The sequence below is a fragment of the Salvelinus sp. IW2-2015 genome, linkage group LG33 (genome assembly GCF_002910315.2).
Source record: "Salvelinus sp. IW2-2015 linkage group LG33, ASM291031v2, whole genome shotgun sequence".
Taxonomy (NCBI): domain Eukaryota; kingdom Metazoa; phylum Chordata; class Actinopteri; order Salmoniformes; family Salmonidae; genus Salvelinus; species Salvelinus sp. IW2-2015.
The window spans coordinates 27835082-27850195 of NC_036872.1; the positions used below are offsets into that span (position 1 = coordinate 27835082).

Genomic DNA, 15114 nt, shown 5'->3' on the forward strand with positions numbered 1-15114 from the left:
TTGGCTATATAGATTGGCTTTGTGTTGAAAGTGTAAACTTTACAGCTGTAAGTATCACCATCAGCATTTATTCACGCTAGCCAAGTGTTGTTGTAAATGTGTGACATCCTGCTGTGTATGGTGTGTAAGGGTTGGAGAAGATGAAATCAGTGGGATGGTACATGGCGAGCTGTGTGCGTCTGATCCTAGTAAGATGGACAAGGAGGAACATGGTGTTTTCAGGGTCACACCAACCCCTGAACCTCGTCACCATGGACAACTCCAGACCAGCTTTGTTCTGCGCCATCGAGAAATGACAAGTTAGTAGTTTTTTGTGTGTGTACGATAATGTGGGCCGATCTTGTATAACTTGGTTCATGATGATGATTATGATGATAATAGGTAGTAAATGTAATTTCTATACAAATACCAAACTGAAGTGTATACTTTATAACTGGTATGTACTGAGGTGGTACTAGTTTCCTGACAGAGACAAGGGGCTGGTGAGTGCCAAGGAGAAGATGCTGAGGGGGCTGGGCCTGACCCCTCTGTGGAAGACTGCGTGGCACTCGAGGGTGTTGTCGGTGGGTGGTCGACCGCTGGGCTCGGGCGCCACCTGTGTGCTGGCCACCTGGCCGTGTGTTAAGACATAAGATCAGTAAGACAACCAAGGCTGCCATGAGAGGCTGAGACAACAATAGGAGTGGACGGCTCTGCTACAGAACCCCCACAGATGAGTGGGGGTGGGGGGGGGTGCGCAGGTGTGTGTGTTGTGCATTGTGAGAGTGGTGTGTGCGAGTGTGTGGGGTTGGCGTGTGTGTTGTGAGTGCTTGCGTGTGTTTTTGTGGTGTTGCGACGACTTGTGTGAGGCATTGGAGATACTGTAATCTAGGGGTTATTCTAATCATAGTTTGGGGTCAATGATGGCTTCATTGCGCAGCTCCCATCTATATATCAGAAAGAGACAGATGAATTCGTGCTTGACATGACGCTCCGATAATGCTTACTCTGGAGGCTACGTTCTCATGAAGTATAGATAGAAGACAACTCTTATTTCTATAGAATGAATAAACTAAGACTGCTACGCTGGTGTACAGTGGAACGGACTCTCTGATCTTAAAGTCCCATGCAGTTCTTTAATATTGTTTTTTTTTCATCAACTGTCTAGTCTAAATAAATCACTGTGTGTTTTATTTAATAAATATACTCATAATTATCCTGTTTTTATATGTTTTTCTTGGCTCGAGGGCTTAATAAAAAGGGTTTGTGTCCTTCAAACACTGGTTGGTAGGTTAGATAAAAACAATCTAAACCAGCACTCAGATTTTTTTTACCTTGCATCAATGTTTTTGTTGTGTGACTAAAATTGTACACCACAAACAGAAAAACAGATTGTAATCATGCTTTGTAAAGTTTTACCAAACATATAATACTTTATTACTAGTAAGGTAGCCTGGCGGGTTGAGGAGTATTGGCCACTACGAAAGGTTGTCTGGATCGTTCGCGGGCATGTCTGTAATGTATTCTGACCACCTGAGACAAGGCACTTAACCCCCAAACAACACTGCTCCCGGGTGCCACAGATGTCGATTAAGGCAACCCATCACCACTCTGATTCACCACCGCACAACTCAAGGACATTCAGAGAGCTTGTCCTGAAGCACTCCTGCATTGTCTTGGCTGTGGTGCTTAGTGTCGGTTGTCCTGTTGGAAGGTGAACTTGTGCCCCAGTCTGAGGTCCTGAGCAGTCTGGAGCAGGTTTTTCATCAAGGATCTTTTGTACTTTGCTTCTGTTCATCTTTCCCTCTTCCCTGACTTAGTCCTCCCTGCCACTGCAAAACATCCCCCTTTTTATACCTGTGCACAGCGGCTTCTAAAAATGAAGGCTTTCACTCGCTCTTCAACGTGTGCACAGCCCCCAGCCCAGGCAGTGTTGCAGTGCAAGGTAGGATAGGTTAAGTAGAATTTCGTAGTTCTTTGACTTACGTACAATTTAATTTACAACAAGCTTGAAACAAAACAGCAGAAATTATTTGAAAAGCGCTACTTGTAGACTTTGTTTTGGCCTATAAATGTGATCATCACTTGACTATTTGTTGTGAAATGCTCGCACTGTGGGAGCCTGACCCCTGGCCAAACATGGCTGGTGAAATAGACAATTTACGCCTCCAATGGCCAAAATTTACTCGATTTTGACGGTTGGCAGGTGTTAACATTTAAATCTGCCTTAGGGTTTTTGGCCATTGAAATGCTCAGTCTGATCGTGTGGGCCGTTAGGACAGCAAATTTGAAGATATTTACATACAAACGCCCTGATTGCTTGATTGGATGGTCCTACTCCTGAATGCTGATTGGGTTAAAACCACATTCTAGCCGGTGTCTATTCGGAAGTTTACCAACAGACGTTAAAATGCCTATTTACTCTGTTCCATCTGACAGCGCAATCCACTGGTCATCATCAGCCCAGCCAGGCAACTTGATCTCCACTCTAAAAAGCAGTGGGTAGAAGTTTAATTACACTCAATTAGTATTTGGTGCATTCCTTTAATTGTTTAACTTGGGTCAAACGTTTTTAGGGTAGCCTTCCACAAGCTTCCCACAATAAGTTGGGTGAATTTTGGCCCATTCTTCTGACAAGCTGGTGTAACTAAGTCAAGTTTGGACGCCTCCTTGCTTGCCACACACGTTTTCAGTTCTGCCCCAATTTTCTATAGGATTGGAGGTAGGGCTTTGTGATGGCCACTCCAATACCTTGACTTTTGTTGACGCTTAAGCCCCATTTTGCCACAACTTTGAAGTATGCTGGGGTCATTGTCCATTTTGGAAAGACCCATTTGCGCCAAGCTTTTAACTTCTGACTGATGTCTTTGGAGATGTTGCTTCAATATATTGACGGTTTAATTTCCTGCTCATGTGCATCTATTTTTGTGAAAGTGCACCAGTCCCTCCTGCAGCAACGCACCCCCAACAAAATTATGCTGGCCACCCCCGTGCTTCACGGTGTGGGATGGTGTTTTTCGGCTTGGCAAGCGTCCGCTGCTTTTTTCCTCCAAACAAATGATGGTCATTATGGGGCCAAACGGTTCTATTTTTGTTTCAATAAAGACCCAGAGGACATTTCTCTAAAAAGTACGATCTTTGTCCCCATGTGCAGTTGCAAACTGTAGTCTGGATTTTTTATGGCTGTTTTGGAGCCAGTGGCTTCTTCCTTGCTGAGTGGCCCTTCAGGTTAATTGTTTGATATAGGGACTCGTTTTACTGTGGATATATATAGTTTTGTACTGTTCTCCAGCCCTGTTGTTCTGTGATTGATTTGCACTTTTTGCACAAAGTACGTTCATCCTCTAGGAGACCAGAAGCGTCTCCTTCCTGAGCGGTATGATGGCTGCGTGGTCCATGTGTTTATACTTGTATTCTGTTGTTTGTACAGATGAACGGTGGTACCATCAGGCATTTGGAAATTGCCCAAGGATGAACCAGACTTGTGGAGGTCAACAATTTTTTTTTCTGAGGTCTTGGCTGATTCTCTTTTGATTTTCCCATGTCAGCAAAGAGGCACTGGAGTTGAAGGTAGGCCTTGAAATACATCCACAGGTACACCTCCAATTGACTAAAAATTAAGTCAATTAGCCTATCAGAACCTTCTAGCATGAATAATTTCTAGACTTTTTCCCAAGCTGTTTTAAAGGCACAGTCATCTTAGTGTATGTTACATTTCTGACCCACTGGACATTGTATAACCAGTGAATATAGGAAGTGAAATACAATCATGTGGGGTAAACAATTGTTGGAAAAATGAACTTGCGTCATCGCACAAAGTAGTTGTCCTAACCGACTTGCCAACTATAGTTTGTTAACCAAGAAATTTGAGGAGTGGGTTGAAAAACGAGTTTTAATGACTCCAGCACCTAAGTGTACTTTAAACTCTCGACTTCAATGGTATCAAGAAAATGTCAATTGAAAAAAGGTAAAACAGAACACAGCTAATTTGCAGTCTTTCCAGCTTCAGTTTGAAGAGATTGTGTTGCTTCTGTTGTTGGCTAGCTCCTCTGAACAACAGTGTCCTGACGAGTGAGCACATTTTCTATGCCAGGCTGCAGCTGGAGGTTGATATCTTTTCCAGGTGGGATTGGGCAACAGACAGTGAGGACTAGTGTAATAGACAGTATGGTAGAAGTAGAGGGCGGGCCAGTTGTCTGTCTGTCACTCACAGCTGTTTGCCGGGGTTGAGGGAGCCGGCGTCGATCTCCTGGTCGAAGTCTGTACGAAGATCATCCAGAGTGCCATCGTCCCCAAATGCCCCCCACTCCATGTTAACACACATCCTCCCCTCGTCCCCTTCCACCAGCTCCAGGTGACGCATCTCCTCCATGTAGCAGGCGTTGGTGCCAGTGCCTGGGGGGCAGCAACAGACAACATGGTACTTCTTACTTACTGTACTTCTTACTTACCAAGGCCTCATCACGCCATGCGGCATTTAAGGCCTCAAAAGGGCCCCCCTTCTATCTCTTTCTGTCCTGGGCTATTTTAGACACCTCTTTCCAGGCCCAGGTGAGCCCTACATTACACTGGTCTTGAGCTCYGCTCCATACTGTAATTCAAGGATTCTCTCAAATCTGGAAACTAACAGTACTCCATCCGGCCCTCCAGGCTTGGTTASAACAGAGTATCCCTGCTGTGCTTTGTGCCAGCTACATTTTTGGGATGATCAGCAAAATAAATGTTTGTTTTGTTGAACAATAGACACGACATGCTGAGTGTTTTTTCTTCTTCTTCAAATAGTGTTTTAAATTAAATCATTTGTATATTGAAAGGTGTGACTAATCTGATGATGTAAATAGTTTTTTATTTCCAGACTGCATATATGTTCACCTTCCCTCAACAACCACACTTCTAGGTTTATAATTGTACTAAACTTACAGACAKGTTTCAACGGTAAGCTTTTCTCACCCTAACACCAAAGCACACTTGAACATGTCACAATACAACTAGAGTAGTTCCATTATTTACATACTGATTGAGTCCTACTAATTATGTATGGAATGTGTTCCCAATGGAGGCCTTCAGTGTTCAATATGCAATTACACTCCCCCACATATTTATTTGGACAGTGAAGCTAAAACTTTTAATTTGGCTCTATATGCCAGCATTTTGAATTTGAGATCAAATGTTTTAAACAGAATGTCGCCTTCTTTTTAAGGGTAATTTTATACATGTCTGTTTTACCGTTTAGAAATAAATGCACTTTACATATGTAGTCCGCCCATTTGATGGTGTCATAAGTATTTGGACAAATTCACTTATTCAATTTAGTCAAAAGATTAGTATTTGGTCCCATATTCCTAGCATGCAATGATATCAAGCTTGTGACTCTACAAACTTGTTGCATGCCTTTGCAATATGTTTTGGTTGTGTTTCAGATGATGTTTTCTGCAAATACAGTACCAGTCAAAAGTTTGGTCACACCTACTCATTCAAGGAGTTTCTTTATTTTTACTACTTTCTACATTTTAGAATAATAGTAAACACATCAAAACTATGAAATAACAAATGGAATCATGTAGTAAACAAAAAAGGGTTAAACAAATCAAAATACATTTTGTATTCTTGAAAGTAGCCACCCTTTGCCTTGATGACAGATTTGCACACGCTTGGTATTCTCTCACCCAGCATCACCTGGAATGCTTTTCCAYCAGTCTTGAAGGAGTTCCCACATATTGTTGGCTGCCTTTCCTTCACTCTACAGTCCAACTCATCCCAAACCATCTCAGTTGGTTTGAGGTCYGGTGATTGTGGAGGCCAGGTCATCTGATGCAGCACTCCATCACTCTCCTTAGTCAAATAGCCCTTATACAGCCTGGAGGTGTATATTGGGTCATTGTCCTMTTGATAAACAAATGATAGTCCCACAAAGCACAAACTAGATGGGATAGCTTATCAATGCAGAATGCTGTGGTAGCCATGCTGGTTAAGTGTGCCTTGAATTCTAAATAAATCACTGACAGTGTCACCAGCAAAACACCCCCACACCTCCTCCTCCATGCTTCACAGTGGGAACCACACATGCGGAGATCATCCGTTCACCTACTCTGCGTCTCACAAAGACAGGGCGGTTGGAACCAAAAATCTAAAATTTGGACTCATCAGACCAAAGGAAAGATTTCCACCGGTCTAATGCCCATTGCTCTTGTTTCTTGGCCCAAGCAAGTCTCTTCTTCTTATTGGTGTCCCTTAATTGTGGTTTCTTTGCAGCAATTCGACCATGAAGGCCTGATTCACGCAGTCTCCGCTGAACAGTTGATGTTGAGATGTGTCTGTTACTTTAACTCTGTGAAGCATTTATTTGGGCTGCAATCTAAGGTACAGTTAACGCTAATGAACTTATCCTCTGCAGCAGATGTAACTCTGTGTCTTCCTTTCCTGTGGCGGTCCTCATGAGACCCAGTTTCATCATAGCTCTTTATGGTTTTTGCGACTGCACTTGAATAGACTTTCAAAGTTCTTGAAATGTTCTGCATTGACTGASCTTCATGTCTTAAAGTAATAACGTACTGTCGTTTTTTTCTTTGCTTATTTGAGCTGTTCTTGCCATAATATTGACTTGGTCTTTTACCAAATAMGGCTATTTTCTGTATACCTCCCCTACCCTGTCACAACACAACTGATTGGCTCAAACAGATTAACCTTTACTTAACARCCATCCCGGATCCGGGAGCATCCTCATCAGTAAAAGCTGACTAGCATAGCCTAGCATAGCGCCACAAGTAAATAATAGCATATAAATATCATGAAATCACAACTCCAATACAGCAAATGAAAGATAAACATCTTGTGAATCCAGCCATCTTTCCGATTTTTAAAATGTTTTACAGCGAAAACACAATATGTATTTCTATTAGCTAACCACAATAGCCAAAGACTCAACCGCATATTTTCACCATGTTTGTACCGCATAGGTAGCTATCACAAAACCGACCAAATAGAGATATAATTAGTCACTAACCAAGAAACAACTTCATCAGATGACAGTCTTATAACATGTTATACAATAAATTTATGTTCTGTTTGAAAATGTGCATATTTGAGGTATAAATCATAGTTTTACATTGCAGCTACCATCAAAAATATCACCAAAGCAGCCAGAATAATTAGAGAGCAACGTGAAATACCTAAATACTCATCATAAAACATTTATGAAAAATACATGGTGTACAGCAAATGAAAGATAAACATCTTGTGAATCCAGCCAATATTTCCGATTTTTTAAGTGTTTTACAGCGAAAACACAATATAGCATTATATTAGCTTACCACAATAGCCAAACACACAACCGCATTTATTCACCGCATAGATAGCATTCGCAAAAACCAGCAAAAGATATATAATTATTCACTAACCTTGACCAACTTCATCAGCTGACAGTCTTATAATATCAGGTTATACAATACACTTATGTTTTGTTCGAAAATGTGCATATTTAGAGCTGCAAACCGTGGTTATACATTGTGAATATGTAGCATCGATTCACCAGAATGTCCAGAGCTATTTTGGGCACTCACCTAATCTGACCAAAGAACTCATCATAAACTTTACATAATAATACTTGTTGTATGGCAAATGAAAGATACACTGGTTCTTAATGCAACTGCCGTGTTAGATTAAAAAAATAATAATAACTTTACCATAACAAACAGCTTGCGTTATTGCAAGACAGCGCCCGCCAAAACGGCAGAGAATAGGAATACAATTTTCCACAGAAATACGAAATAACATCATAAATTGTTCTTACTTTTGTTGAGCTTCCATCAGAATCTTGTACAAGGAGTCCTAGGCCTGTCTCTTATACACATCTAGATGTGTATAAGAGACAGATCTTAGGCAATTGAATAGGCAGGCCCTGAAACAGAGCCTCGTTTTCAGATTTTTCACTTCCTGTCTGGAAGTTTGCTGCAAAATGAGTTCTGTTTTACTCACAGATATAATTCAAACAGTTTTAGAAACTTGAGTGTTTTCTATCCAATAGTAATAATAATATGCATATTGTACAATCTAGAATAGAGTACGAGGCAGTTTAATTTGGGCACGATTTTTTCCAAAGTGAAAACAGCACCCCCCTATTGACAAGAAGTTTTAAGAWGCAAAGAAATTCCACAAATAAACATTTAACAAGGCACACCTGTTAATTGAAATATATTCCAGATGACTACCTCATGAAGCTGGTTGAGAGAATGCCAAGRGTGCAAATATGTCATTAAGGCAAAGGGTAGCTACTTTGAAGAATCTACAATGTAGAAAATAGTAAAAATAACAAAAAACCCTTGAATGAGTAGGTGTGTCCAAACTTTTGACTGGTACTGTATGTGACATCATACGCAATTTTCGGAGACCACTTTTGGCTCATGAGTGCTACTTTCAGAACTACTGGATTAAAAGTATACAAAAGTACTGGAGAATCTCTTTAATGTGGGTGCTACCATGATTATGGAAAATCCTGAATAATGATGACTGAGAAAGTTCACTGTCAAAATAAATATAGGGGATTTGTTTATGGCAAGAACATACGGAGTGAGAAGATTGGGAGCAAGAACATTGAGTCCTATTGATTAGGCCTGTGTGTGGACTGTATCGATTAAGGGCTCAGTACCTTTTACCTCACTCAAAACATTGGAAGTGTGCCATAGGGTTGGGCGATCTCAACCTTTGTCCTATTGTGATGATGTACTCATTAAACATTGTGATATATACTATATCTACAAAAGTATGTGGACACCCCTTCAAATTAGTGGATTCGCCTATTTCAGCTACACCCGTTGTTGACAGGTGTATAAAAATCGAGCCACAGCCATGCAATCTCCATAGACAAACATTGGCAGAAGAATGGCCTTACTGAAGAGATCAGTGACTTTCAACGTTAGTTTGTCAAATTTCTGCCCTGCTAGAGCTGCCCAGGTAAACTGTAAGTGCTGTTATTGTGAAGTGGAAACATCTAGGAGTAACAACGGCTGAGCTGCGAAGTGGTAGGCCACACAAGCTCAAAGAAAGGGACCGCTGAGTGCTGAAGCGCGTAAAAATCGTCTGTCCTCAGTTGCAACACTCACTACCGAGTTCCAAACTGCCTCAGGAAGCAACGTCAGCACAAGAGCTGTTCGTCGGAAGCTTCATGAAATGGGTTTCCATGGCCGAGCAGCCGCACACAAGCGTCGGAGAGGTGTAAAGCTTGCCGCCATTGGACTCTGGAGCAGTGGAAACGCGTTCTCGGGAATGATGAATCCCGCTTCACCATCTGGCAGTCTAATAGGGAACGCTACCTGCCCCAATGCAAATTGAGAAGTGTAAAGTTTGGTGGAGYAGGAATAATGGTCTGGGGCGGTTTTTCATGGTCGGGCTAGGCCCCATTCTTCCAGTGAAGGGAAATCTTAACTCTACAGCATACAATGACACTCTCAACCATTCTGTGCTTCTATCGTTGTGGCAACAGTTTGGGGAAGGCCCTTTCCTGTTTCAGCATGACAATGCCTCCGTGCACAAAGCGAGGTCCATACAGAAAAGGTTTGTCGAGATCGTGTGGAAGGCAGYAAAGTGATGTGGACATATTGAAGCAAATCTCAAGACATCAGTCWGGAAGTTAAAGCTTGGACACAAATGGATCTTCCAAATGGACAATGACCACAAACATACTTCCAAAGTTGTGGCAAAATGGCTTAAGGACAACAAAGTCAAGATATTGGAGTGGCCATCACAAAGCCCTGATCACAATCCTAGAGAAAATGTGTGGGCAGAACTGAAAGAACATGTGCGAGCAAGGCCTACAAACCTGACTCAGTTACACCAGCTCTGTCAGGAGGAATGGGCCAAAATTCACCCAACTTATTGTGGGAAGCTTGTGGAAGGCTACCCGAAACGTTTGACCCAAGTTAAACAATTGTAAACTTCTGACCCACTGGGAATTTGATGAAAGATATAAAAGCTGAAATAAATAATTCGCCCAAATATTATTCTGACATTTCACATTCTTAAAATGAAGTGGTGATCCTAACCGACCTAAGACAGGGAATTTTTACTTGGATTAAATGTCAGGAATTGTGAAAAACTGAGTTTAAATGCATTTGGCTAAGGTGTATGCAAACTTCTGACTTCAACTGTACCTTCACGTATCTGACATTACATGATCATTAATGTTTACTGATCAATGAAAAGCATAGTTATTTGCTGTACAACTCTGATGATAGGGCTAAATGTGCGCATGGAATAATTAAACATTTGTAGTTCCGACTATGCTCAATAGGTGTTGATATTAAAACAAATAGTTATAACATTTATTTCACAATCCCTAGAAAACGTTATGTAGTTGTCAATGGTTTTAGTGGAGCTGGGGGTCTTATTTCTGTCTGTAATGAAGCCCTTTTGTGGGGAAAAACTTATTTGGATTGGCTGGGCTTGGCTCACCAGTAGGTGGGCCTCGCTCCCAGGCCCCTGCCCAGTCATGGGAAATCCATAGACTAGGGCCTAATTAATTTATTTCAATTAACTGATTTCCTTACATGAACTGTAAKTCAGTAAAATTGTTGAAATTGCTGCGTTTATATTGTTGTTCAGTATAGTTTTGTGTGCCCCATAAAAATACACACTTTAATCTACACAGGTTTCAATGTGGCACAAGGCTACAATCTGTGGCTCCATGTGTAGCAAGCAATGTGGGAGATTTCTAATCAATGCAAAATTGAATACAAATTATGGAATTAAATTAGCTAAATGAGAATGAGTAGGCTACAACAAGCAACCATTAGGTAGGCTGTTGTTTAATCTGAATGTAGTTGTTGTAGAGAGGGATGGGAAGCGCAGCAAAATAGCTTCAATTAGCCTAGGTATRTTAGGCTAATCTATTTTAGCTAACTTCATTACATCAATTTGATGCAGTCAAGAGAAGCACTACAAGATGGGATGATAGATAACCTACGGTATCTACAAGTTTGTCAAACTAGCGCAAGTCTGTATGGCTACTCTCTCCCTCATGTCAAACTTATTGGCCCCTGCCCATCCCCCACACTGCTGCAAGCAAACAGATCTCCCAAGCTGCACAGGCTGCACAGCAAGCCAGTTACCAAGTTTAAACAGTGATTTTTTTTTTTAAACACATGTATTTCGACAATCCAGATATTTGAGAAACAAAAAATCTAGATATTATTCGATAGTGAAATTATTTTAAATGCCCATCCCTACTCTGGCTACCTTACATTTTTTTAGACCATTGAAGCAACTTTTTGAGATGGAACTCCCGTTAGAATTATTCATTGTTTGATCAGGAGAAAGCCATGCATGCTTAAAACGATGAAAGCGTTGCCTAGCCCAAAGTCATATTCAAAGCCTATCGAATGGAAAGAGAAAGGAATATAGCCTACATTTTTTTTCACTGCTAGATACTTATGGAGATACTTGAAGTGTTCATTATTCATAATGAAGTGTTCATTATTTAACATTTTTACAAGTTTAGGCTATATGGCCCTTGCATCCGACAGAGAGAAAAACAATATTTTCTGACTGGACATTTTGCACTGCTTTGGTGGAATTTTTTGCTCTCTCTTGCGTTCAGTATAAGTATTTTCTTAATCTGTTGTTGTCTAGTACTGTCTTTTTGCTAGCTAGGGCCATCTACTTTAAGTGCTGTCTCTCTTCCCAGTAGCCTATTTGGTGTGTGAACTGCTGACTGCTCATAACTTGCAGCTGATTGTTGACACATCAACCAGGATTAATGAGCAGGGCAATTTGTGACTGTTGTTGTTTTGGTAATCAGTGGCTGTATTGGAGGGGGAGTGGTTTCTCCTCTCCTAGGAAATCAACTATTAGTACCGGGAGGTGTGCACTTCACCTCTGCAAGATAATTAGCAATTAGTGTTAGTACTTAAGTCTCCCCTGTTTTCTCAGCCCCAGCTGTAAGCGACGGTCGCGTCAGCGCCGGTCTCGTCGCCGAAACAAAGACAGTTCTGCCGAGTTGTTCTGCGAAGTTGTTCGAGGAAGGCACCACTCTCTCACTTGAGGATCTAACCTTGTTATTTTCAAATGATCTCCTTTTGCTCTTTTGTAGCATTGGCAACCATGTGTTTTTTCTATACCTGTTTGCGTCTCCTAGGCATTAGACGCAAACAGGTATAGCATTGGAACTGCTGATCTGCGGTCAAGAGCGCTGAATTCATCTCAGCCTATGCTGCCATTCAGTCCCTAGACTTTTTGGCCCTGGCGGAGACCTGGATCACCCCAGAGAACACTGCTACTCCAGCTGCTCTCTTCATCGGACTACGTATTCTCTCGTTGTACGAGAGCATCTGGATGTCAAAGTGCTGGCACAGGCCTACTAATTTCTCCTAAATGGAAACAATATTTTCTCCCTCACTCACCTGTCAATCTCCTCATTTGAATTCTATGTTACTGTCACTTGTCCACTTCAGCTTAACATTGTTGTCATCTATCGCCCACCAGGTACATTGAGTTCCTCAATGAGCTTGACACCTTGATAAGCTAATTTCCTGATGGTCACCGCTCTTCGTACTGGGCGACTTCAACCTCCCGATGTCTGCCTTCAATTAATTTCTTTTCAACTCTTTCTTCCCTCTCTTTGCCTCTTTTGACCTCACCCTTTCCCAGTCCCCTCCCACTCACAAGGCAGGGAATACGCTTTACCTCATCTTTACTAGAGGCTGTTTGCCTACTAATCTCACTGCAACCCCCCTCCAGGTCTCTGATCATTACTTTGTTTCCTTTTCTGTCTCCCTCTCCTCCAACCCTACACAGATAGTCATGCGGCGTCGCAATCTTCGCTCTCACTACTCTTCTTCTATCCTATCATCTCTCCCTTCTGCTAAATCCTTCTCCCCCTGTCTCCTGAATTTGCCTCTTCGACCTTACTCTTCTCCCTTTCTGCATCCTAGGACACCTACTGTCCCCTTTCCTCCCGGCCAGCTCAGCCCTCCCCTTCTGCTCAGCCCTCCCCTCCTACTCTGTGGCTGAGTGACTCATTGCGAGCTTACAGGGCTGCGGGCAGCTGTTTTCAACCAGTCATCCTTTCATTCCCTCTATCTTCTGCTGCTAAAGCCACTTTCTATCAATCAAAATGTTAAGCTTCTGCCTCTAACTGTAGGAGACTATTTTCCACCTTCTCCTCCCTCCTTAATTCTCCAACCCCTCCCTACGACTTTGTCAACTACTTTGAAAAGAAAGTTGACGACATCCGCTCCTCATTCACTCAGCCTATTGAGTACACTGGTCCCACAACTATCCTACGCCTTGACTTCTTTCTCCCCTCTCTCTCCAGATGAAATCCTGAGACTAGTGAGGTCCGGCCGACCAACAACCTGCTTGTTCGACCCTATCCCCTCTAGACCATGTCTGGGGACCTTCTGCCACTCCTCACTTCTCTCATCCCTGACCACTAGCTGCGTTATCTGCCTTCAAAATGGCCAGAGTCGCTCCCCACCTCAAAACCAACACTCAACCCCTCTGACGTCACACTACAGACCGGTATCCATTCATTATTGTCTTTCCATAACACTTCAGCGCGCGGTCTCTGACCAACTCTCTCGCTATCTTCTCAGAACAATCAGTCTTCTTGACCCTAACCAGTCAGGCTTCAAGACTGTCCCCCTCCCGGGGAGCAAAGAACCTTAGCGTGACCCTGGACAACACCCTGGCGTTCTCTGCAAATATCAAAGTCAGTGACTCTGCTCTACAACATTCTTAGAGTACGACCCTACCTCACACAGGAAGTGGCACAGGTCCTAGTGGCAGCAGGTAGCCTGGTGGTTAGAGCGTTGGGCCAAAAGGTTGCTGGATCGCATCCCGAGCTGACAAGGTAAAAATCTGTCGTTCTGCCCCTGAGCAAGGCAGTTAACCCACTGTTCCCCAGGCGCGAAAGACGTGGYTGTCAATTAAGGCAGCCCGCGCACCTCTCTGATTCAGAGGGGTTGMGTTAAATGCAGAAGACACATTTCAGTTTTAGGCATTCAGTTGTACAACTGACTAGGTATTCCCCTTTCCCTAACCCAGGCACTTGTCATCTACTGCAACACGCTGTTGGCTGGGCTCCCCGCTTGTGCCATCAACACCTGCAAGAATTTGATTTCCCCCCGACTAGTTCTGACTTTGCTGATAGCTACTTTATTGAGGAAAGACGTATTTACTATGACAGATATATATATATATTTTTTTTTAAACCTTTTTAACTAGGCAAGTCAGTTAAGAACAAATTCTTATTTTCAATGACGGCCTAGGAACAGTGGGTTAACTGCCTTGTTCAGGGGCAGAACGACAGATTTGTACCTTGTCAGCTAGGGGATTTGAACTTGCAACTTTTCGGTTACTAGCCCAACGCTCTAACCACTAGGCTACCCTGCCGCCCCATAGAGTATTTGGTTGACTAACCTAGCCATCTTAAGATGAATGCARTAACTATAAGTCGCTCTGGATAAGATTGTTTGCTAAATGACTAAAATGTAAATAACATTTATTGAAATAGGTTATGGCAAATAGGGAAAATATTTGGAATGCCACTCGTGCTGTGCGCTGCCACTGAGGCGCCAGTCAAGTTCAAATAGGCTAAACCGTTGTCTGTCAAATCAGACACCCAACCCTACTATGCCATGTCACACATTTTCACTAATCCCCATATATGTGCAACAGGATCCTGGTGAGACTCACCGACAATTAGGCCTATTTCACAGTGATGGTCATCGTATCCACAGGTCATCATGGTGCCCACAGTGTCGTTGATCACCGACACAATGTCAATGTCAAAYTCCTAGAAAGAAATAGAAACAGGACATAATTAACTTATCAAGTGACTTACCTAGTAGCCAGTGTGCTGTGATTGACATTACGCATGACGCAACACCTATGAAGATCAACAAGTAAAGATGCAGGTTGTGATCAGGGTGGTAGTGCTGTTCTAGGATCAGGTCCATCAGGTCCATCATGTCCATGTAATATTAATTGTCATCTAAATGTCAAAACTGATCCTAGATCAACACTCCTGGTCCGTTATAAGCAGCCAATTTAAATCATACACAAATTACATATTGGTTTCCTAACCCTGTAAGTAGTCTATGGACAAGATTTGGATCCAGAAATCAACACTTCCTGGTCCGC

The 15114-nt window shown here is 42.4% G+C and overlaps 1 protein-coding gene across 1 annotated transcript in view; it reads right to left on the bottom strand.

Annotated features, from left to right (window-relative positions):
- Positions 1 to 15114, bottom strand: part of LOC111957358 (hexokinase-2-like) — a 106100-nt gene that overhangs the window by 38779 nt on the left and 52207 nt on the right. The window contains exons 6-7 of the mRNA XM_023978129.2: positions 14668 to 14767; positions 4191 to 4374 (exon numbers count right to left, since the gene is read on the bottom strand). Of these exons, the coding sequence (XP_023833897.2) occupies positions 4191 to 4374; positions 14668 to 14767 (284 nt within the window). The remainder of the gene's footprint in view (positions 1 to 4190; positions 4375 to 14667; positions 14768 to 15114) is intronic.